General features: G+C 43.8%; 1 protein-coding gene across 3 annotated transcripts in view; it reads left to right on the top strand.

Moving 5' to 3' along the window:
• The first annotated feature begins 2,000 nt into the window (after positions 1–2,000).
• ASPG (asparaginase) overlaps positions 2,001–24,479 on the top strand; it is a 97,028-nt gene continuing 74,549 nt past the window's right edge. For all 3 annotated transcript variants that reach the window (XM_054970212.1, XM_054970214.1, XM_054970215.1), the window contains exons 1-6: positions 2,001–2,210; positions 11,841–11,970; positions 13,745–13,856; positions 20,941–21,066; positions 21,914–21,997; positions 23,349–23,475. In XM_054970212.1, the coding sequence (XP_054826187.1) occupies positions 2,036–2,210; positions 11,841–11,970; positions 13,745–13,856; positions 20,941–21,066; positions 21,914–21,997; positions 23,349–23,475 (754 nt within the window). In that variant the 5' untranslated portion in view covers positions 2,001–2,035. The remainder of the gene's footprint in view (positions 2,211–11,840; positions 11,971–13,744; positions 13,857–20,940; positions 21,067–21,913; positions 21,998–23,348; positions 23,476–24,479) is intronic.

Below are 24,479 nucleotides of genomic sequence, written 5' to 3'. Positions count from 1 at the left end.
AGCAACATTTTTAGAATTAATCTTTTTGCCCCATCATCCCAAAGTACTTTAGAAGCAGGGAACCCGGAAAGATTTGCTGCAGTCTTATAATGCAAATTACCTGTAAATGATTTTAAGGAGAGATCCTGTTCTATTCCTTTTCTAATTACCAGAGCAGGATGCAACTGTAGACTGTATTCTTCTAACTATACACAGCCAACTTTGTATTTCTTCCAGTGGATTAGATGGCTGCTATTAGATTCTATTTCCCACCCATCCTGCCCTACCTTGAATCCTTTAGAGCCAATTTTAGAATATGAAAAGCCTTATAGAAAGGCTGTCTTCATTTTAAAAGAAAAAGTAAAATAGGATTCTCTTACCCCCACACCTTTCCTCACTTCCTATTTATTTTGTTGCTGGTGATTTCATTTCTGGGAGGTCTGAAATACGGTCATTTCATTTTTAATGTAAGCTTTACATATATGGGAATGTGTTTTTCTTCATTTGGGGGGAAATTTGAAGTATGGTCTTTTCTTTTTTTAAAAGGAGGTTTTGCAAAATTTGAACAGCTTTCCCTCCTTCCATTTTGGGAAGTTTGGAGTGTGGTGGTCTTTTTTTTTGTGGTGGTCCATCTGCCTCCCCGTGCTTGAAGAGTTAGAGGTTCACCAACCCACACCTCCACCCTTTTCTTCCCTTGTGTGTGGTGGGCAGGGAAAGGGGGAAGGGTGTCGCATTTGGAATGTGGATATCCATGAGGCGTTATTTTATTGGTTTTACTTATTGTATCTTATTTATGATTGTGACCCGCCCTGAGCCTGCTTGCGGGGAAGGCGGGCTAAAAATCCAATAAATAAATAAATAAATAAATAAATAAATAAATAAATAAATAAATAAATAAATAAATAAATAAAATTTTAAGGAAAATTGAATGGCATTCGTTCTTTACTTTGAGGAGGTTTGGAGGTCTTCTCTAATGGAACTTCTCTAATGGAACTTTTATACAACTTGAAAGTCTTTCCCCTCCTCATTTTTTGGGCTATTTGCACTGTGGTCTTTCGTTTTATAACGGAAATTTTATACAACTTGAAAGTCTTTCCCCTCCTTATCTTTTGGGCTGTTTGGACTGTGGTCTTTTCTTTTATAACGGAAATTTTATAAAATATGTAAGCCCCCCCTCATTTCTGGAAAGTTTAGAATATGGTCTTTTGGTTTCATTTTTTAATCTTGTTGGTCTCTGAGGTGTCACTGGACTAAAGTCCTGCTGTTCTACTGACTAACCTGGTACCTATTACCTGAAAGTATCTTCATGGAAATAGATCCAGAGGAGTTAGCTGTGTTCGTCTGTAGTTGCAAAATAGTAGAATCCAGTAGCACCTTTAAGCCTAACCAACTTTATCGTCGCATCGCATAAGCTTTCAAGAACCACAGCTCCCTTCGTCAGATGCATCTGACAAAGAGAGCTGTGGTTCTCGAAAGCTTATGCGACAATAAAGTTGGTTAGGCTTAAAAATGTTAATGGAAGTAAGTTTCAGGTTGCTAGCTGTGTTAGCAGCAAAGCAAAATGCAAGTCCGGTAGTACGGTCACGGCAGGGCAACAAAATTCCCCACGACTTCGCGATTCGTTCACAGCTCAGACTTTACTTGGAGTTTTATTTTAAAAAGGGAATGTTTCAGGTGCCTTTGGGAGGCCTCTGGCGAACGGTGCCGCTTCCCCCCTGGCCTCAGCCTGCCCTAATGAGAGGGCGGGAGAGAGGCAGAGCCTCTGAGGTAAACGAGTCGCCGTCCACTTGGCGGCCCTTTTGTCCCCCCTCTCCGGCTGTCCCCGTGAGGGAAGAAGCGGCGCTCGGCGGGCATTCCGGCCGCTCCAACCTCCCCTCAGCCAGCCTCCCTCGGGGAGGCTCCAGCGGCCGAACGGGGTGGCGGTGGCGGTTCGTCCTTGAGGCCGCGGCCAATGAGAGCGGCCCAGGCCGGCAAGGGGCGGCGCCAAGAGCCGGTCTGGGCATCCGCACGTTACGCCGCTCGGCTCTGCACAGTCCGGCCGCGGGTTCCGACGAGCATGGCGGAGTCGGGGCGGGCGGCCCGAGGGGGGACCCGCGTGCTGGGCAGAGCCCTCTCCTTCAGCGAGCCCTCGCCGGCGCTGGAGATCGGGGGTGGAGGCAGGACCGCGGCCGAGGTGCGGGTGCTGGTGATCAACACGGGAGGGACCATCGGGATGGTGCCTCGGTCCGAGGGTGAGTGAGGGGGCCGCCTTCCAGGGGAGTCTCCCCTTGGCTCCCTGCGATGCTAGGACGGGACGCCGCTTTGCCTCCAAGTTCCTGCATCCTCTGTCCCCTCAAAGGTTTCCAAAGCAGTTCTTGCACTAAAGATAGCGTCAGGAGGGTAGCCGTGTTGGTCTGCAGTAGAATGGCAGGATTTGAATCCAGGATCAGAGGCCAAGATTTTCAGGGTGTAAGCTCTCGAGAGTCAGAGCTGCCTTCTTCAGATTGTTCAAGATTTTCAGTCAGCTTTCGAGAGTTAAAGCTCCCTTCTTCAGATACAGCATCCTATTCCTGTCACAGTTTCAGGTAGTAGGAAAGAGCAAGAGTCCAGGATCACCTATAAGACTAACAAAATTTGTTGTAGGCAATGAGCCTTTGTGAGCCACAGCTCACTTCAGATATGTTTCGGGTGGGTAGCCGTATTGGTAGAACAGCAGCATTTGAGTCCAGTGGCACCTTAGAGGCTGACAAGATTTTCAGGGTATAAACGTTTGTGAGTCAGAGCTCCCTTTTTCAGAGATTCAAGATTTTCAGCTAGGTATGAACTTTCGAGAGTCAAAGCTCCCTTCTTCAGATAGATAGAGCGTCATAGTTTCTGGTGGGTAGCCGTGTTGGTCTTCAATAGAATAGCAGGATTTGAGTCCAGGGGCACCTTAGAGACCAACAATATTTTCAGGGTATAAGCTTTTGAGAGTCAGACCTGCCTTCTTCAGATATTCAAGATTTTCAGCCAGGTATGAGCTTTCGAGACTCAAAGCTCTCTTCTTCAGAGACAGCATCATATTCCCGTCATAGTTTCAGATAGATAGCCGTGTTGGTCTGCCGTAGAATAGCAGGATGAGGCCCGTGGCACTGTAGAGACCGACAAGATTTTTGGGGTATGAGCTTTCGAGAGTTGGAGCTCCCTTCTTCAGATACAAGGAGGAGTAGAGATCCCTACATCTTATGTTCTTGGCTGCAGTTTGATGCCAAGGTGCCACTGGACTCAAATCCTGCTGTTCTTCTGCAGACCACCAGGGCTACCTACCTGATTGGATTATGATGCAGTATCTGAATAAGAGAACTTTGACTCTTGAAAGCTTATACCTTGAAAATCTTGTTGGTCTCTAAGGTGTCCCTGGACTCGGATTTTGCAGTAAAGAATATTGCAGGACAACAGACAAGTGATAAAATCCAGACAAAAATATGTAGAAAAGAATGAGCATTCTTGTAGAACCCCACATACCAGATAGTTTAGTCATAAAATATTTTTATAAGATGTCTTGTGTAGCAAGTTTTTTTTTCTTAAAAGATTTATAGGTAAACAGTTTCAGTTGGGTAGTTGTGTTGGTCTGCAGCAGAAGAGCACAATTTGGGTCCAGTAGCACCTTAAAGTCCAACTAGATTTCCAGAATATGAGCTTTCAAGAGTTAAAGCTCTCTTCATCAGATAAACAGGAAGTCAAGATTGGTAAAAAGATACCTCCAGAGGGGGCAGATCTTTTACAGCAAAAAATTTCTAGAGTCTTGCGGCATCTTGTCTTGTGTTGCAATCTTTAAGGTGCCACAAGACTCGGGATCATTTTTGCTATAAAAAACCTGTTCCCTCTGGAGGCATTTGTTGGACCAGAGTCTGCTTTTATTTATGATGGATTAAAAAGTCATTGCCTTTAAGGTGCTGCAGGACACTAGTTAAAAAGATGAAAAAGGAAGTAATTTTTCCAAAAACAATTTTATTATGGAAAGTTACTTTAATTCCAGAAGCACCTTTGTTAAAACTTCCCAAGGCTCCTGCTTGATAGGTAAAAAATTATCAGAGGTAGAGTATCTGCTTGGCATGCAGAAGGTCCCTAGTTCAATCCCCTGGATCTGTAGTTTAAAGGACCAGGCAGTAGATGATGCAAAAGAGCTCTACCTAAGACCCTGTAGAACAGCTGCCCGTCTAAGAGCCAAGCTACAAGTGACGAATGACACTTGCCTGGCAAGTGAACAGACTCATGTGTATTCCTCTCTGTTCACTTGCCATTCACTTGCGCTCCGCTTGATCAAGTGGAGCGCAAGTGGAGTGCAAGTGAACAGGGAGGAATACACGTGAGTCTGCTCACTCACCAGGCAAGTGTCATTCGTCACTTGTAGTTTGGCTCTGAGTAGACAGCACTGACCTTGATGGGCCAGTAGTTTGATTCAGTATAAGGCAGCTTGATTATGACCATGTCCAGTGCTGCATCTACAGATGTGTGTGTTGAATTTCAGCTTGACAAGAGCTAACTAAGGCATTCATTCCCCTTGTAGGAGTACCTGGATGCATTCAGTTGAATGTCTGAATGGAGCTTGTCTCTGTGTAGCTCTTTTCCTGGGGTCTGTGCAGACAGAACATATGTGAGCAGGGCGTAGGTCCTGCTGCTACTATTTGCTACTCTACTACGGACGTTCTGGATATATTACCTGAATAGGTCTCGTGACTCCTTGTAAGAGGACAGACTTCGTATGCCTGTAGTAATTGAGTAGAAGAGGGCCAGTGGTTTGTTGCGGTTTGTCATGCAAAGGTGAAAAAAAGTATATGTTGATTGTTTCAGGTGGGTAGCTGTGTTGGTCTGCGTCTGCTGTAGAAGAGCAGGACTTGAGACCAGTGGCTCTTTAAAGACCAACGAGATTACCAGAGTATAAACATTTGCAAGTCAAGCTGCCTTGACACTGACATATGTGATGAAAGGTGCTTTGACTCTCAAAAGCTGATCCCCAAGAAATCTTGTTGGTTTTTAAGGTGCTGCTAGACTTGAACCTTGTTCTAGCTGTCACTCCCTTAGCTAGTCTAACTGTTAAATGATGTAAGAATCTCTCTCCTTGCACCACATTCAGCTGCATGGAGTAGACAATAAAGGAATGGGATCTTTTATATTTGTTTGATGGGTTTGTGAGAAAGTGATGCAATACTGGAAAAATATTAGTAAAGACTCTGTGGAGGATGATTACATGTGGAATATCGGTGGACCCTGTAAGTGGTTTACTGGATTAAATAAAGAGAGAGGCAAAACACAGAGGTTTAGTTAATAATTAGCAGCTAGTAGCCCGTAGCTAAATTCTGGAAATGTTCTTCCAGGTATAGCTGCAACAGGTTTAGAATATCATTTTAATATGCTGTCATACATGGGTAAATATCAACAGCAGGGCAAAATACATTTGAACGAGAAGTTTGCAGAGCCGACTGCTTTAGCTGATATAACCTGTTAATTTAGAATGAGATAATTTATTGTAATGTCTCTTACTAGGTTGTATAAAGTTTATGGGATTTGTTTACTTCATTTATATCCCACTTTTCTTTTCAGAGTGCTAAATTATACATGCTGCATTTCATATTTCTAAAGAAGTAATGTAAGTTCATGTTTGGTAAAAAAGTATTGCATATGTTTGCAACCCCGCCCTTCCAAATCAATTTTTTGACTGGAAAAAACCCTGACCTTTTCCCCATAACTTCAAGATTTCCAGAATTTTTCCTACAGTATTGTTTTCTTACAAAGGTTTGGCTAATTATCTTAAAAGAGGTTATCAGTCCTTCTACTAGGAATGAGGGGACACACATTCAGTCCTCAGTCAACCATGAAGTTCATTGTGTAACTCTGGGAATCTCTTGCCTTAATATTGGGGGGCAGGTGGACTTTTAAAAAAAACCAGAATTGTTTTGAAGATAAAAGGTGAGGAGTAACCATAAATATTATCCTGATCTTCTTAGAGAAAAGGTGAGATAACAATATCATAACAAAGGTGCTGACTATGAATACTCTGCAGATGAACGAGGGGGCACCACATTTTGCTGATTCCCCCCCTCCCATGAACCTCTAACTCCACCTTCCTGCTGTTCCTGGGGCTACCAACCTCCCCAGGAGCACTGGGGGGGGGGGCATTTTCCACTACAGTGGGAGGCAGGAGGCAAGAAAGTCATGCTCCTCTGATGGAAATTTCTTCTGCCTGTGGGAATTTCCAGTGGATGCCAGTGGGTGTTTTAAAAATTTCTGAAGTCTATAAAAGGCAGAAGAAATACAGAAAATGGAATATATGTCTTAGTAAAGACAGGCTATGAATGAAATAAATAAATTACACACATAAATAAATAGTAGACATACCATGTATATAGGGATACATTTTATTAGAATATTAATAGAAAGTATTTTAAAAGCTTATTCGTGGCCAGCTCCACAACCCAAGAGCCAGTACGGTGGTGTGGTTGGACTAGTCTCTGGGAGGTCTGGATTTGAATCTTCGCTCTGCCATTGAAGCTCTCTGGGCGATCTTAGATTAGTCATACTCTCAGCCTCATCTACCTCACAGGGTTGGCGTGAGGACCAGTTGGAGGTGAGGGGAACAATGTAAGCTGCTTTGGGTCCCCACTGAGGAGAAAAAGGCGGGATATGAATGAGGTAAAATAAATAAAAATCGGTGATAAAATAAACAATGCCTTATATAGACTATATTACTACGTATTTTCTGTTGTTCTAAGTATGATTGTACTGAGTACGTTTGTGCATTGTTTGATATGTCAGGCTTAGAATTGCTTGTGCTCTGTTTGAACTCTGTATCACAGTTCTTGTTTTCAAATCTCTGAAAATCTGCATTTCGATATCCTTTTGCATTGTTTATTGACTTGATTGTATTGACTTTTACACTATGTAATCCTCATTGTGTCTCAATGAGAAAGACGGACTACAAACTATGTAAATTATTTTTAAAAAAATAAAATTGGTGGTGGGATTGGGAGGGGGAATGGCTGCCCTGAGGGGCTGGACAGGGAAAATGTGGGGAAGAATGCCACGTGGAAGCCCTGTGGCCTAAGCATTGTATTGGCAGCTGCACGAGCAGCAGGGAAATCACATATGCCTGAGCTTATGAGGAAAACAGCATCATAGATAAATCAGCTGGAAGTCTTCCGTGTTAGGTAAATGTTAAGTATTTTCCCAAGGACTTCACTGAGTGTAACAAATATTGCACTAAAAAAATGTATTAAATACCACTCAGAATAAATTCAGCCAATAGATATTGTTTGTCCAGTTTTCTTTTACTGAGATTTTCAGATCTGCCCAGAGCTTAATATTCCACTATGTAATCCACCTTCAGTCTCAGCGAGAAAGGTGGATGATGCGGAACAGAGCAGTATTAAAATCTAAGGCAGCTCCTTGGTATAAACGAATCAAATTTCGACCATTTAAGATCTCCCTACCTAGCCAGTATTTCTCATCACAACCTCAGAGTGTCTTTCACTGCTCTGCGCTTTCAGATGATGCAGACAGCTCTTTTGGCAGGGCGTTATTCTCACACCCCTGTGGAACATCGCACCTGCATTTGTGGATTACCTACAGTGGAGAACCTTTCCCACTACCTACTTTATTGTCCATTATATAGTGTACCCAGAGCTAAATTTTTGGCCAGAATCCTATCAGTGGCAAACACATACTCTGATAATCGTGTCCTGTAGAGTCTCTCAGTTTGCACTCGCAGCCAAAAAGATAAGATCTAAGGTGGTACTGAATGAGGCTGTTTAGTGACTCCTGGGATAGTTTGGCATACTGTATTGTTTTAATTAATTTTAGTAGCCTATACAAACTGTTATAATGGATTTAATTGTTTATTAGTCAATGTTTGGTGAATTGTGACGGCCTACGGCTATAGACAGTAAACTCTTTGGAACTTTGGAACAGAGCAGTAGGTTGGAACCAACCATTTTACTTTTATGACTTGATCCTAAACCCATTTACATGTTCAGCCTCCTACACATAGAAGAGCCTATGGCTACAACTTTTACGGATCAAATTACGCTAACAGGAGTGAAAAAGAGAGATGAAATTCCAAACTCAGAAAGGGAGATACAGAAACAATTTAATAATTATCTCTCTGAATTATACAATGTATTTATTTTATTTATGTCATTTGTAGTTCGCCTTCTTCACTGAGACTCAAGCGGATTACGCAGTGTGAGGTTAGTACAGTCAGTATCAAGGACATTTCCATAAACAATGCCATAGGCTTAATAAACACAATTTTACAAAGACACAGCATTAGCAAGAATCCAATACAGAGTTGAAGAAATGCTGAAACAAAACATAAGCAATTCTAGGACTGGTATTAGACAACATGACGTATAGGTAGCACATGGGAGGACATATTTAAAGCAACAGATAGTATGTAAAACATAGTGGTGAAGTCATTAGCGAAGCATCTGAGATCCCCTCCCTACAATACAGCCCTCCTATCTGAATAAAAAGCCTTTTGAATAATTTGGTTTTGCATCATTTGTGGAAAGCCAGGAGAGTGGGGGCTCGCCTGACCTCAGGCAGGCTGTTCCACAGGGTACGGGACACCACAAAGAAAGGGTAAACCCATGAAAGAAGAAGAAATTAAAGTGTATTTGAAAGATGCAAAGATGGAGCAATTTATCCATGAGCACAGAGAAAGTTTGAACCAAACAATTACAATTCAGGAAACTCTACAGGCTATAAAAAAAATGGAAAGTAACAAAGCACCAGGCCCAGATGGCCTAACATCAATGTGTTATAAATGCTTAAAACAAGAACTGATGATACCGCTACAGAAAGTAATGAATGATATACTTAAAGAAAAAATAATCCCTCCAACATGGCAAGAGGCTCACATCACATTAATATTTAAAGAAGGTAGTGATCAAACCTTACCACAGTCTTATAGACCAATCTATTGATTACAAAATTTTTACAATGATAATGGCAGAGAGACTAAGGAAGTGCATAACATCTTTAATTCACCCTGACCAAACAGGTTTTGTACCGAAGAGATACATACATACGGAAGTTAGGAAATTATCTTATAATTCGGTGGGATAGTTTAGCGTATTTGTGGCTTTGCTCAACATTGAGAGTGTCAATTATTAATGAAAGGTTTGCTGCTTGATCCAACTTTCATTTTCCTTTACGAGTTCGGCAGAAGTTCAGCCTCCAGTTGGGCTAACCGCTAGCTGCATCTTAACTTCAGGAAATAAAAATCCTCATGTATCTTTCATGGCTTCTCCTTCTGTTTACAGATAGGGGGGGAAAAACCCAGAAATGTTCTACTACAGATTTTAAAGCAGGCTTGCCTTTCCTTGTTCTCTTTCTGATTTAGGCAGAGGATTGTGGCTGCGGTATGTGTAATGACCGCTGTAAGCCTTTTTCTGTGCAAACATTTTAAACGACGATGAAATGTTGCAAGGTAAATGATGAGGTCAGATCCTCCTTTCAGGGAAATATTTCTTTTGCCTTCTGTGATGTTGACTTTTGTCCTTCAGGAACAAGTGAAATGAGGATATGACTCAGCAGAATCCAAACTTTGATTTGTTTTGCACACAGTTTTTACATTCCTAGAGTAGGATTGCCAGCCTCCAGGTAGTGGCTGGAGATCTCCCAGAATTACAACCTGTCTCTAGGCCACAGAGATCAGTTCACCTGGAGAAAATGGTTACTTTGAGGGGTGGGCTCTATGGAATTATGCCATGCCAAGGCCCTTTCCCTCCCCAAACCCCACTTTCTCCAGGTTTCTCCAGGTTTCACCCTTGAGATCTCCAGGAATTTCCCAACTTGGAGCTGGCAACCTTATCCTAGATTCCGGCATCACATTTTAAGGAGATTGGGTTGGATCCAGCGGAAAAGTTCCACTCGCTTCAGAGTGCTTGCGCAAGCAAAATGCAAGGAAAAGACAGCGGTAGCCGCTTGCGCTAAGTCAGACTTATTGCCTCTCCGCTTGTGTTTCCACTTCAGCAAAATCGTGTGCAACTGATTTCTGGGTACTTTTATGTATAGGGAGAAAGCACTAGGTGTTGCACAAGATGTGGCATTGCTACATCCAAGCCAGTATCTGCAGGGCCCCCCCCACACCACATTACAGGATAAAATGTAACTATTTAATTTTGTATCTGCAACCAAATCTCAGTTTAGTCAGAATCTCAGTTTAGGGCAAGAGGATTTTTTTAGTTAGATGTATTGTCGAAGGCTTTCACGGCCGGAGAACGATGGTTGTTGTGGATTTTCCATGCTGTATAGCCGTGGTCTTGGCATTGTAGTTCCTGACGTTTTGCCAGCAGCTGTGACTGGCATCTTCAGAGGTGTAGCACCAAAAGACAGAGATCTCTCAGTGTCACAGTGTGGAGAAGATGTTGGCAGGTAATTTATATCTACTCATGAAGGTGGGGTTGGGCTGAGTCATCCTGTAAGAGTTTCCCAGGGTGTAGAATGCTAATGGAGGGAGGCTTCACTGTATCCTGAGGAGGTTCTTTTGCATATGGATTGGTGCTTGATATGTTAATCTTCTCTGCAGGGCTATTGTAAGGTATAGAGTCTTTTGCTAGCCTGGTGTTTTTCAGGACTGGAAACCATGAGCATGGTTTCCAGTCCTGAAAAACCAATAGAGCATGGTCTGGAGATCAGGGTGCGGGGCCACCAGCCATGTGACCATTTTCACTGAGGGCGATTGAAACTTTAAAAAACTCGTCCCTTGTTCCAGCTGACCCAAAGTGATGTCATTGTGTGGTCCTGAGTCCCACCATCTCTTTTCCCAGAAAAAAAGTCCTGTGTATGTGCCATCAGGTTGCAACTGACTTATGGAGACCCCCAGCAAGGGGTTTTCAAGGCAAGGGAGAAGCAGAGGTGGTTTTCCAGTGCCTTCCTCTGTGGAGTGGTCACCCATCCAAGTACTAACCCTGCTTAGCTTACGAGATCTGACGAGATTGGGCTGTACCATGCTACCTTCCCTCCCCAGAAGCAAAGACTTGCATACAAAAGTTTATTCTGAAGTGCTGGAGTGGCTCCAAATGTAATGCTCCCACTCAGTAAGCTGGATAAATGGCCATATCTGCATTTGGCTGGGATTGCAGGGTTGTCATATTCCAAAGGAGAGTTGTGGAGACTCTATGAACAGCTGTGATTATGCACATGTGATTATCGGTGAAACATTGCTACCTGTTTGGCTGACTGCTCAGGAACACTGTATATAAAGCCATTCTTGGACTGTATGTCCCTGAGGCGGGATTCTATCAGGACGGAAGTCCAAGGCCCCAGCACGTTGGTTCAAGGTGGATGGGGGTAGCCCCAAAGTAGCCAATATCTTTTTTTTTAACAAGTTTTTGTTTTTTACTAAGAAATAAGGGATACAGAGTAGAGGGGATGGGGAAAAGAAATTCATATTATATAACTCTAATACATTGCACCGTTCAATCTAGTATATTTCTTGTTACATCAATGTGTTCTGCAGATCAGCTATTTGTTTGCAAATTTTTCCATTCATTTTAGATAATGTCCATAAAAGTCTTCATCTTAATTAAAAGCTAGGTTTCTTCAGACTTCTTTTGTATCCAGCTGTAAAACGGCTCCCAAATGTCATTATATATTGTATTGTCCATGTCTTTCAGTAAACTTGACAATTTATCTATTTCAGCTGTCTCAATATCTTTTCCATTTGATGTACAGTTAAAGGAAGGGCTCCGTAAGACCGTTGCCTCCAGTGTCTCTAATTGCATAGACCGTAAACCAGTTTGTAGTCTTTGAAGAAATAACCTGAACGTGTTCATGATAAGGAATCAATGGAAATGTGCTTCATTTTGTGGTTTTCCTTTCCCCCTGCTGTTTCCTAGGTCTTGCTCCGGAGGCTAACAAGTTAGCTGGGGCCCTGGCAAAGATTCCAATCCTTCATGATGCAACATACGCTAAGGAAACGAAACTGTATAGCCGGCTTGCTCTTGGGGATGACTCTTTGGTGCTTCCGTACGTATTGGAATATTCATTGTTTCCACTCTGAACAACTTCTGACTCGTTCTGTGACCATAAAATGTCAGGAAGCGAGGTTACACATAATTGTACTAGTCACTTTTCAGTCTTTCAGGCAAAAGCTGTCTTTAACAGGATGTCTTATTGAATGAACATGATGTTTAAAAATATTTTCTTGCGTACACACACAGTAATGCAAAGAAGGTCCTTATGCTATGGTGGCAGCTGTTGCTGAAGCGACTTTTAAAAATCTGCACAGCCAATCAGAAGCCCTGCTGGGCAACCCCCCCCCCAGCTGGCGCCCCCCCCCACTTTCTAAAAACACTTGGTGGTTGTCATGAAGCGTGTTGGTAGGCGCCATGGTGCCAGTGGGTGCCATGTTAGGGACTCCTGTTCTAGTTGTTAGAGTTGAGGATTTGAAAGTGAGTATACTGCAGTATCAGAATCTAGTTAAATAAAGCTAGTTAAATTGCTGAATGAGATTTCTAGTGTTTGGAGGTGAGGCCTTGGTGCCTTGATCAAAGAAACCGGAATGAATCATGCAAAATAGCAAATATTGGGTTGTGTTCCATAGAAACTAGCCTAAGGCATTGGCACACAGGGTTTTCCCTTGCCATCCCCCAGCAATTAGTTGAACCTGACTGAAGATTTTCAGGACAAACAACAAAAAACCCAGAAACAGAATGCTCTACAATAGGGGTGGCCAAACTGTGGCTCGGGAGCCGCATGTGGCTCTTCTAGATATATCGTGCCGCTCCTGAAGGTCTCTGAGCATCGCCGTGGCCATACAGTTTATTTTAGTGGGGAAGGAGGGGGAAATAGGCAAGCTTGCAAGCTTTCTCCCTCTATCAGAGGTTGCCATGAGAAAAGAGAGAGCGGGAAAGGAGAGTGCACAGCCACATAACTCAGTGTGGAACCTCACATCCGGAGGCTCCCACACTGGGAGGCATCACTTTTGTTATGTCACTTCCAAGTCAAAGGTCAGGTGATGACACTTCCCAAGGTCCACCCCCTTCTGATAATGGCACTTCTAGCATACTGCACCAAAACTCCACCCCTTCCTGTGATGTCACTTTCAGGACACTCTCCCAAATCCGCCTCTTCCGCTGAAGTCACTTCAATGCATCATGTCTTGCGGCTCTCAAACATCTGATGTTTATTCTATGTGGCTCTTACATTAAGCAAGTTTGGCCACCCCTGCTCTACAATATGAGGGACAGCAACCAGTAAGGGGAATCACTGGGAGGATGCAGCCACCCAATTCCCCTTCCTCACTGAAGCTCCTTGAGCTGTGGCATGGGATCCAGTCTTCTATGTGCATTTCCATACTTTATGCAACTTACAGAATTCTACTTGTGTTCATGCACAGTTTGGATTGCTTCTGATCAGATTTCAGTATTTTACCCCAGAATACACTAATAGTTGTCTACATGCCCTTCTTTATATGGATGCTTCATTTACCACTGATATGTTGTTGCAGTTATGGACAGTAAAAAGGAACAGTTGTGTTCTTGCTGTTATGTATAGCCTGCTCTTCGCCTTGTGCAGAGGGCAGGCAAGAGCAATTTCAGTAGCTTGCCAGCTGAATGAATGACCTTGTTCCTAGAGAGCTTCACACAGGTAGCCATGTTGTTCTGCAACATCTTGATGTCAAAGCACAAATGCTTTGGAACCTCCCTATCATGTGAAGCCTGCCGTCCATGGAAAGGGGGAAAGTGACGGAAGTAAAATAGCTCATTCCACAAATTTCTCTCCCTCTCTTTTTTGACAGCCTTTCTAAGGAAAATAAAAGAATAATCTACACAATCATTGAACTTTCTCCTCTGCTGGATTCTGCAAATATGACTCCAGCTGACTGGGGCAAGATTGCAAAGTGCCTTGAGGTATTCCAGATTTACCTTGCAAAGGGATATGACACGAAACATAGAAATTTGTAAAAATAATCCAAAGTTTTGGTTCTAAAGAAGTTTTCCAGGAAGGAATTGTTAAGCAGGATCTGATTGGGACCTCATATCCTGCTCACTGAATTATCCCGGGGGGGGGGGGAAGTAGGAGGAAAAACATTTTTCATCTATTTTGTGATAACATTGCACGAGATTTGTCTCATCTTTTTAACTTTTGGCTAAAACCCTTTCGACCACAAGGTGGAGATATAAGGTAGCTTTGAACTCTGTCTAGTTTTTATATTGCATGCTAGTGAGGTTTTTTTCCCCAGAGAGTAAAATATTTTAGGTGATTGAAATACTCCCTGAAATCCTGTTTCTGGGGCAGAGGTGACTTCCATGAACAGGATTTCGCGAGACATTTTGGGCTGTCGCTGGAGGAGGCAGGAAAACGGTGCTTTCCGGTCCAGAGGTTCTTGCATCCATCAAAAGCTTAAATATAGTTATTTTTTTCTTTTTTTTAATAAATATTTTTATTTTTTAAACAATACAGGGTACAGAAAGGAAAAAGGAAAATGGAACAAAAAGTGAAGATTTAAAAGAAAATTTTAGATACACATTACAAGGACTATCAATAAAAATTGTCTATTAAAATGTAGTTTTCAGATATACCACTTAATCATACTCAAGAATATTTCCTGTCTCCATCTTAATAAACCCCGCTAGTAGATCAACAGATTTTTAATGAACTATATAATCAAGTTGCTTTGAAATGAAGAAATTAACATTAACTATTTCTAAAATATTTGAAATTAACTTGATGATGTATTGACTCTTAAATAGTTTTACAACAATAACATGTCTATATTTTATGATTCAGAAGAGAAAAGCTTTACATTTCAAAGATAAATCGGCGGGTATACTATGGTGCTTTGTGGGCCAGAAGTCCTTGCATCCGTCGAAAGCCTAAATATAGTTCTGAGCCATTGAAACTGAGAGAATTTTGTTCCCTGAATTCAGTGGTGCAGGGACACAAGGTCCCACAGTTCAGTAGTAAAGCACATGCATTGCTGGCATAGTGGGTTCCAAAGTTCAATCCCTAGCAGCTTCAGATAAAGGATCTTGGACATTAGGACTAGGAAGGATCTTTGCATGGGACCTCGGAAGACTGCTGCCAGGCAGGGAAGTCAGTGGCCGTTTCCACACTACTCACCTTCATCCGTAATGGGGCGCAACGTGGCGGGAAAAAATCATGGAAGATAGTGTCTTCTCGTGCGAGTTTTGCACGATGTCGTGCAAAACTCACACGAGAAGACGCTATCTTCCGTGTTTTTTTCGTGACGTTGCACCCCGTTACGGATGAAAGTGAGTAGTGTGGAAACGGCCAGTATTGGCTTTGCTTTGACTCAGAATTATAAGGCAACTTATAACTTAGAGATTCCGCCCGTTTTTTTGCACACTGAGATGCTCCTCTTATCTAATTTGCTTTCAAGCTTTCAGGGGTAACTTTTTATTGTGGCTTTAGACTTGATTTAGAAAGGGCTCCTCACAGTTCTAGTGAAAATGTGTGTCCAACTGGCCAGCTTTGAGACATCGACTTTTTGGGGGGTACCTGCCACTATGATTGTTCCTTACATGTGAAGAATGGGTTGTACGGCATGTTCTCAACAAGCAGAGCCTTTTCAGCATGAGATGCCATCACAAATCTTTTCAAGGGGCGTGATGTAGAGATGGGCAAAGTCTTCCTGTTTTAGGACCTGCTCCAACCTAACATATTTATTTGTTTACTTTATTTATACCCCTCCTTTCTCTCCAATGGGGACCCAAATCAGTGAACGTTGCTCTCCTCCGTTTTATCCTCACAATAATCATCTGAGGAAGGTTAGGCTGTGACTGTCCCAAGGCCACCCAGCAAGCTTCCATGACAGAGTGGAGATTCGAACCTTGTTCTCCCTGATCCTAGTCTGACATTGTAACCACTACACCACGCTGGCTCTCTTGCACCATCTGAATGTTTGGAGGCACCGAGGTTCTTCTAACACCCAGGAACAGGCATCCAAACGATTGCGTGCAAGGCTGTGCAAAACGGGGCCAGTTATCGCATGGATGCTACTCCCTGCTATCCCAACTCTTGCGTGCCAATTGACTCTACCTGGCTGCCCTAAGGTTTGGCTTGGAAGACAGGACCTGCGCCAGTCTGTCCTCTAGAGGCTGCTTGCTGAGTTCCCATTTAAGATCTCTGAAAAAGAGAGGACTCACGGATCCTTTGTTTTTTAAGTTTTAAAACATTGAGCGTGCAGAAAAAAAGAGAGGTAAACTACCAACAGAACGTGTACTCACGCACGTTACATAACTGTCTTAGAAACCGTACAAAGTACTTGAAAAGGTTTATTTAAAACATTTATTCTTTCTACCTTACAGCACTTAAAGCAGCTTACGATATTAAATAAAACAGCCACCATAAAAAAACATAAAAGACTACAGTTTAAAATTACCATTTAGGACTGCCAGTAAATAGAAAAACTAAATTAGTCAAAAGCTGTCCTAAATAAAACCATCTTCAACGGCCTCTTAAAGATCGAAAGAGAAGGGGGCCAGGCGCACCTCCCTGGAGAGGTTGTTCCATAATTGTGGGGCTGCCTCCGAAAAGGCTTTCCCTCCCGTATCGACCAGATGAGCTTCTTTAGTCCATATCATAAGCAGGAGGATCTGTGATCTTAATTCCTGGGCAGGAACATGTGAGGTGGGTAAGTTTAGATCAGATTTAAGACGTCTTTCTTAACTTCCTCCTCCGGAAGTTTCTTGTTTCAATGCTTAATAAGCACCGAGCATCACTGACCGCGCAGGACTTGTCTGAATTTTGTTTGCGTAAGTGTTAAGCTCTTGTCCTTCCTATGTCAGCGAGAGTGGCTCAGTCTCTGAGATCCAGTCCTTCTGCAAGTGTCACAGTACTCCCCCTCCTAGTCAAGGGTCCCAGCCCACAGTTTGAGAACCTAGGCTCAAAGGGCCAAAGTACATGTACATTTTTTACACAGATGCGCCTCAGGAACTTGCAGGCATTCTCCAGCTGAGAGTTCCTGTGGAAACGCTATTTATGACCCAGATTGGGAAAGTGGTACGTGTAAATGGAGTTATTTCCAGGAAATTGCAGCTGCAGTACGGCTGCATGTTCCCGGGGCAAACTGGCTATACTAGCCATACTGAGTAGTTTGGCCATAGGTTTGTTACTGGTTTACTTTTACCAGAGAGGGTCACAACAGGGACTGTCACAGAGGTTGGACAGTTCCTTTAAAATGTAAATGTTTGGGGCAAAAGAGCTAAGCGTGCCTCAAGTTTTAATTGAGTACGAGGAAAAGGATGGAGTGAGCTTTGGGATGCTTTGGCCTCAGCTGGAGAGAAGGGCATTGCTCTCTGACCCAGTTCCTTCTTTCCCAAGACTGGAAAACCAGAAAGCTCCCTTCTCACCAAACTTCCCCTTGGTGAGATTTTTACAGGTTGCTTTCAAGCCACCACCACTTTCTGGCTCTGTTGCCTTGATCACAAGTAGGCCTTTTTCAGAAGTGGGGGAGCCTTCGTGGCAGGGCTGCAGCTTTCCCTGTGACTCCCCTCTGTGACTCTGTTTTCTTCCTCCCCCAACCCTGGATTATGGACCGGGGAGGGCCTGTCAGGGTGAGAGGTTTCTGACCCCTTCCTCACGTCTTCAGTCCTTTATGTTTTCCTTTGGTGGGTCAAATAGCAACCGGGTGGGGGTAGCATTGGATGATAATATGCATGAGGGGAAATGTTAACCCCCCCCACCCCACCCCGTGCGCAAGCACAGCGGCCTCAGTAGGAATCAGAGGCCCCTGTTGTTGCTCTTTGGCAAGATTCTCCTTGTGGATATCTGGCAGTTTAATTCACTGGGACCAAATAGAAACATGAATCTTAATCTTTACTGCAAACGCTGATTTGTCAAAATTCGGAAAATTTTAAAATCCTGTTTCAGGAGTTTAAAAAGCAGAGTTAAATGCATGATATTTAATACACCATCATTGCGTTTTGAACAGAAGAGGGCAGTCTTATGTAAGCAGTTTGTCTCTCTGGAGGCTGGCTTACGGGGCTGCCTCCCGGTATACCACAACAGCCCCAGTTTGTTTAATCTGTTCCCGTAAATGGTATAATCCCCGAAGTAAAAGCAGTAACAACAACCAAAAAAAAAAATCAGACCATACGACTCATTTACATATGTTAACATTCCTGTTTTAAAGCCACTGCTAAGCTTTTCTTAATTAGCAGCCTTCCTCTGGTTAAGAACACATCATTAATATGTATACGTGGCAGTACGGGTCTTTGAATTTTCCTCATAATTAGCTACTGAAAGAAATAAGATTTTATGTCGACAGTGTTCTTTAACAATTAATTATGTTCAACTGAAAAAAAAATGCTTCTCTGAAAGGAAATATTAAAATGCCAGATAGAAAAACCTTAATAAAATGGGACTCCCTTGGAGTGGTTTGATTTGGTCAGCTGCTATTGGGAGGCCTGCTTCCTTCCCCCTCTCCAGGCTATTCCCAGCCCTTTCCCTCGACTTTCAACTTCCATTATTTTCTGAAATGAGTCTCTCTGCCTTATAGATACGTAGCTGCCTTATATTGAGCCAGGCCAGTATTGTTTCCTTTGCCTGGCTGTATCTGTCAGTCTTGGGCAGAGAGAGGGCATTTCTTAGCACTGCAGTTTGAGATGTTCTCCTTGGAGCTGCCAGGGAGTGAACTTCAGGTTCTTCTTCTGTCAATGCACCTCCTGTACCAATGAGCTGCTGGGTGGATATAAGGAAATATATGGGTGATAAAGTGGTAATAAAAAGAAATCCTTCAGCCCTTGGCAGTGTTCTGGCCAGTGAGTATGCCAACATGTTAGGATGAACATGCAGTGCCCAGGCGTGTATTTAACACTGACTTTTATTGGGTTTGATCTGAGTCTTCTGCAAACAGATTTTTTTGTCGGAGCAGTTTTTAGCACCTTTTCTAGCAACCCCTGTGCCCCACCCCCCTCAAATGCTACTGCTGAAGGACAGGAATTTTTGCACAAGAGCGGGTGGGCTTTTGGCCACGTCCCCTTCTCACTGTAGCCTTCCCTATGCTGCCTGGCATATTGTTTTGAAAGGTCTCTAAACCTCAGCAATGGCTTTTTTGGGGGTTCAGGGAATTGCCAGAGGAAGGTAGGAAAAACCATTGCTACAAACACTCCATTTATGACAGCAGAAAAGAACAAGAGTCCAGTAGCACCTTCAAGACTAACAAAATTTGTGGTAGGGTATGAACTTTCATAAGTCACAGCTCACTTTTTCAGATCTGAAGAAGTGAGCTGTGACTCACACGAAAGCTCATACCCTACCACAAATTTTGTTAGTCTTATAGGTGCTTCTGGACTTCTGCTCTTTTCTACTGCTACAGACAGACTAACTCGGCTACCAATCTTGATCTGTCTCCGTTTATGACAGTTTGAATCCAACTCCTTGTGTTAAAATAATTTAACATCTTTAAAGAATATTAGTCTATGTATGTCTGTTTTAGAGTTTTGTGGTGGTTTGCATTGACTCATGATTAGACATGGCACGAACAGCATTACGAACGCAAAAAAGCCCATGAACAGCCTGTTTGGTTGTTCGTGAACAGGCTGTTCGTGAGGCCCCATTCCAAACGGTACAGGTGGTCGTTGGAAGCCTTGTCCATTGCTGTTCGTCAGTCCAGACAGTCTGGCACCTGCAATCAATTCCCATGGCAACTCAAGCAGGGATTGTCTGAACTCCTGCTGTTGCCCTGGAAACCCGGAATCAAAGAGGGGTTTAAATGTCCCTTGCAGCAGCACGGAAAGGGGCATTTAAACCCCTGAATCAGCTGCTTCTTGGGGGCTTCCTTCACGAGTGGCTGAGTGCCGGCTGCCCCTCTCCTTGTGTGAGAGGGATGGGGAGATTCTCCCTGCCCCTCTTAGCACCGGGAGAGCCAGCGCCGCGTGGCTTCTTCTGCCTGGTGCGAGAGGGACAGGGAGAACCTCCCTGCCACGCTCACATGGGACAGAAGCAGCTCCAGGCACTGGCCCTGCCGGGTGCGAGCGGGACAGGGAGAATCTTCCTGCCCCGCTTGCACGGGGCAGGAGCAGCCCTGGCGTGCCAGCCCTGCCGGGTGCGAGTAGGACAGGGAGATTCTCCCTGCCCTGCTAGCACGGGGCAGGAGCAGCCCCAGGGCACCAGCCCTGCTGGGTGTGAGTAGGACAGAGAGCATCTCCCTGCCCCGCTTGCAACGAGCAGGAGCAGCCCAGCAGCGCTGGGGTGGGGCAGAGGGGTGGGGGCTGGGGTTAAAGGACAGGACCCTTTAAACTATCAGGTGGCATGGGGGAATCCCTGCCAGCTGATAGTTTAAAGGGATTTTTAAAGGGCCAGGTAAGTGGATTAGAGGGGAGGGGGGGTTAAGTGGGGGGGTTGGGGTGGGGGGGCTGCAGGCCCCCACGAACAATGAACAACAAACATGTTCGTGACAGCATCATGTTCATCAATGTTCGTTGTTCATTGTTCGTGGACGGCAACGAACCACGAACAGGGTGTTCGGTTTTTTTTCACATTTGTACCCATGTCTAGTCATGATGTGCTGTCCCTTTCCGTGTTATCCTAATGTTTCCCCATTATAAGAGAGATGACTTTGGGTCTTTAAGAATCCATCCAGTCAGCAACAACCCGCTTTCATGATTGCCCAGTTTAGTGATAAACTAAGAAGTGCAAGAATCAGTACTCACAAAAATAGGAAGCAGAAGTTTTTGAGGCCTTAAAGCAAAGCTCCGTAACAAATAGAGGAAGCGGATCTTTTTCTACACTGTGTGTTGCTTCAGTATGATGGCATCTGAAATGCATTTGGTCTTAGAAGATTATTTAGAGAGGAAAGGTAATTGCGAATATTTTTTGAAAAATCAACATACTTGCTGTAGTTCTTAAAATTGCTGTATTCCATCACTCGAGTTTCCTAATGGTGGTATGCACCTTACTCTGAGGCATTTTTTTACTCTTTTTCTAAAATTCACCCTCTTAACATGGAAATTTCTTTTGGATCTCCAGACAAACTACGAAAAGCATGATGGCTTTGTGATCCTTCATGGCACTGACACAATGGCTTACACAGCCTCAGCACTGTCGTTCATGTGTGAGAATCTAGGCAAAACCATTATCCTGACTGGATCACAGGTAAGCGGCTCCCTCGAAAAACGCCAAGAGGTGGCCTCTGTTCTGTGAGTCAGGCTCACATTTGGAAGGTGTTTGTCTTACTCAGTCTTGGGGGAGGGGTATGAATTTTCCGGATAAATAAATCAACTCCTGCAGCAGCACTGGCTCAGATCCTATGAACAAATTCCGTGTGCGCTAGGTGGTCTCTGCCACAGAGTGCACATCCTGTTCTGCTAAGGCCTCCATTTGGCAAGATCAGTGGTTTTCAATGGACTCTTGTCCAAATGGACGTTTTAGCAGAGCAGGAAGTGCATGCCACGGCAGAGACCGGCTAGCATGCATAGAATTCACTCATAGGATCCAAGCCGCGGTGAGACAGGTGTTTACTGCCCACAGTTCAAGGAAGGGGATGTGAGGGTGGGAGTTGGTACAGTGCATAAAGAAAAAGCCCATATAACGATTGAGCCACCTTTAGCAGGAGTCTGGTGCCCGCTGCCTGCGCCAGCTGAAATTTCCGGACAGTAAGTGAGGCAGTTGATCGGCTATCGGACAGCAGTACTTTTCAAGGGACGTTTCTTAAATGTTGAATTCCCCTCCCCCACCCCAAAACATGGAAAAAATATGCAAAGTGGAAGGATAATTTCATGAGGTGAGAGAGAACGTTTTATATTCAAAGGGAGAAATCCTACCATCTGCCATAGTTTAGATGAAGAAATATGTCCAAGCCCTAGTAAATCATACGATAAGAGAATGTTCCATAAATTATTCATGGCCTTCTCTTTGCTTCGATAGAGGAGCCTTCTTTTTCTCTCATTACTGATTCCCCCCCCCCCAAAGCCATTGGCTATAATTTTGTCTTTCTCTCTAGGTGCCCATATATGAACTGAGGAACGATGGCCGATCCAACCTTCTGGGGTCCTTACTGATCGCTGGACAGTTCGTAATCCCTGAGGTCAGGTCTTCTGCTCGGTCCTCATTTCCCCTCCTTCCTGGCTCTCTCTTTAATAATGTTTCAGGTTTTTTGAATGCTCGAATACTGTGGAATTAAGCGTGCTGATGTTGTGGGTTTAGCAACTTGGCCTGCTTGCTACAGAAATTAAAGCATTCGTTAAAATAAAAAACTCAAGTGACTGGCAGCAGCTCCCTGGGGTCTGAAGCTGAGCTCTTTCACATCTCCTTGCAGTGGTAGACAGTGCTGTCACAGCCAACTTATGGTGACGCCATTGGGTTTTCATGGCAAGAGATGAGCAAAGTTGTTTTGCTATTCTCTGCCTTTGTGTAGCAACCTGGGACTTTCTTGGTGGTCTCCCATCCAAATCAAGGCTGACCCTACTTCGCTTCTGAGATCCGATGAAGTGAAACTTGCCTGGGCCATCCAGGTCAGGGCTGTTATCTCTTACTTGATCCTTTTCACTGGCAGTGTTGGGGATTGAACCTGGGACCTTCTGCATGCTAAGCAGTGGTTGTATCACTGAACCATAGCCCCTTCCTGGTTATGCACTGTTTCTTGCCCCTATTCTAAGTGCTGCTTTGGATCTAGAAAGTCTTATAAAGTCTGCGACCAGGGTACTTAAAGGTCCTCCTTTTCCCAGGTTGTCCTGCCCAGACACTGAGATCGTCATACGGGCCCTCTTCTGTGACCCTTGTCCAAGTGAATCGGGGAGGGTTATCAGGACAGGGAGCACCTTTTTTTTTTTTTTTGCTTTAGACTCTTGCAATTTTTTAAACCTGTATTGGCTTTTTTATGCTGAGGACTGTAGGTTTATTGGTGGTGTTTTATTGCTTATAAGTCCTCTTAAGCACATTATTGGAGAGGTGGGATACAAACTTTTCAAACCAACAAAAACAAAGTATTGAATCAGAGTTCAAAAGCCACCCAGTCTATCCCTCTGCCCAAGGGCGGGGGAAATCACATATTATAGAGTAAATGTTTTGGTGGCGCCATCTCATGCTTTGCGCGATACATGACACGCCTCTTAGCGCAACTTACTCAGTCTTCCCTCCTCAACATCTTGGTCCTTAGATCTGACTTTCAGAGGTTACTGGCAACTGTGAAACCTGCTCGTGGAAGGAACCGCTACAAACGGTTAACTTTATATTTAGTTTCTGTTGTTTTATAGCCTAAATATAAAGTGACAGACGTGGCGTTTCTTCAAGCACACAGAATATTAACCTCCCTGACATAACTCTCATTATATTTTAAAGAGTCAAACAAGTGTTTATTTTTTTTAAAAAAAATTAATCTGTTGGAACTTTTAATTACAAGGTTTGCAACCTGACAGGTTTCTTTTCTCGTCCTGTAGGTGTGCCTGTACTTTTATAATAAATTGTACAGGGGAAACCGGGTGACTAAGGTAGATGCAGAGAGTTTCAATGCCTTTTCCTCGCCTAACCTGCCTCCACTTGCAAATGCTGAGGTTGATATTACAAGTAAGCAATGCTGTGATTTCTCTGCAGCCGTATCATCTGTAACCCTTTCCTGAACTTTTGTAGTGTTGGGTTAGGGTTCCAAAGCATTGTCCTGTGTGTGTGTGTGTGTGTGTGTGTGTGTCTGTGCGTGTAAGCTAGTTTGTGGATAGGTTGCCTTGTCTTTTAATAAATACCCGGTTTAAAAACTAGCATGGGGATTCCCTGTGTAGCTGCCCTAACTTAATAATAATAACGTTAATAACATTCGATTTATATACGGCCCTTCAGGACAACTTAATGCCACGCTCAGAGTGGGATACAAAGTGTGTTATCATGATCCCCACAACAATCACCCTGTGAGGTGGGTGGGGCTGAGAGAGCTCCGAGAGAGCTGTGATTGACCCAAGGTCACCCAGCTGGCTTCAAGCGGAGGAGTAGGCAATCAAACCTGGCTCTCCAGCTTAGAGTCCTGCCGCTCTTAACCACTGCACCAAATATAATGCGGGAACAAGCACCTGACACTCCTCTGGGTGGGATTTCAGAGAGTTTTTAACTTTGGCTCCAAGACATTTCTGCAGTGGGATCCAGTGTTCAATAGGGGGAACTTCTTCTGTGTCGTGCCTGTCCCAGAGTCACAGACTGCAAAATGCTCATTATGGCTAGAAGATAATACGGGAGTTCATGGAGTAGGGTACTTCTTGGTCCGTCAGTGTCTGACTAAAGCAAGGCGTGGGTGGGCTTGCTCCCTGAGCAGCTGTCGTGTCATCTTCGCCTTTAGTTGCATCACTCCCCATCCTCCTAATGCTCTTCTTAATCATATTTGGTCTTGGATTGCTCTCTTGCTGTTGGTGGAATTGCTATTTGTCACAGAGCTGCTGCAGAGTCAGACAAAGCCAGTACATCTCTTACTCTTGCTCTTACCATGTATGGGACTTTCCCCCTGTAAAAATGGCTCAAAGTGGCATTCAGATACCAAACAGAATTCAAAATACAGTTGATTAAAAAAACGGATGCAATTAAAACGG

The sequence above is a fragment of the Eublepharis macularius genome, chromosome 2 (assembly GCF_028583425.1).
Source record: "Eublepharis macularius isolate TG4126 chromosome 2, MPM_Emac_v1.0, whole genome shotgun sequence".
In the NCBI taxonomy this organism is placed as follows: domain Eukaryota; kingdom Metazoa; phylum Chordata; class Lepidosauria; order Squamata; family Eublepharidae; genus Eublepharis; species Eublepharis macularius.
This window is presented reverse-complemented; position numbering and strand designations above follow the sequence as displayed.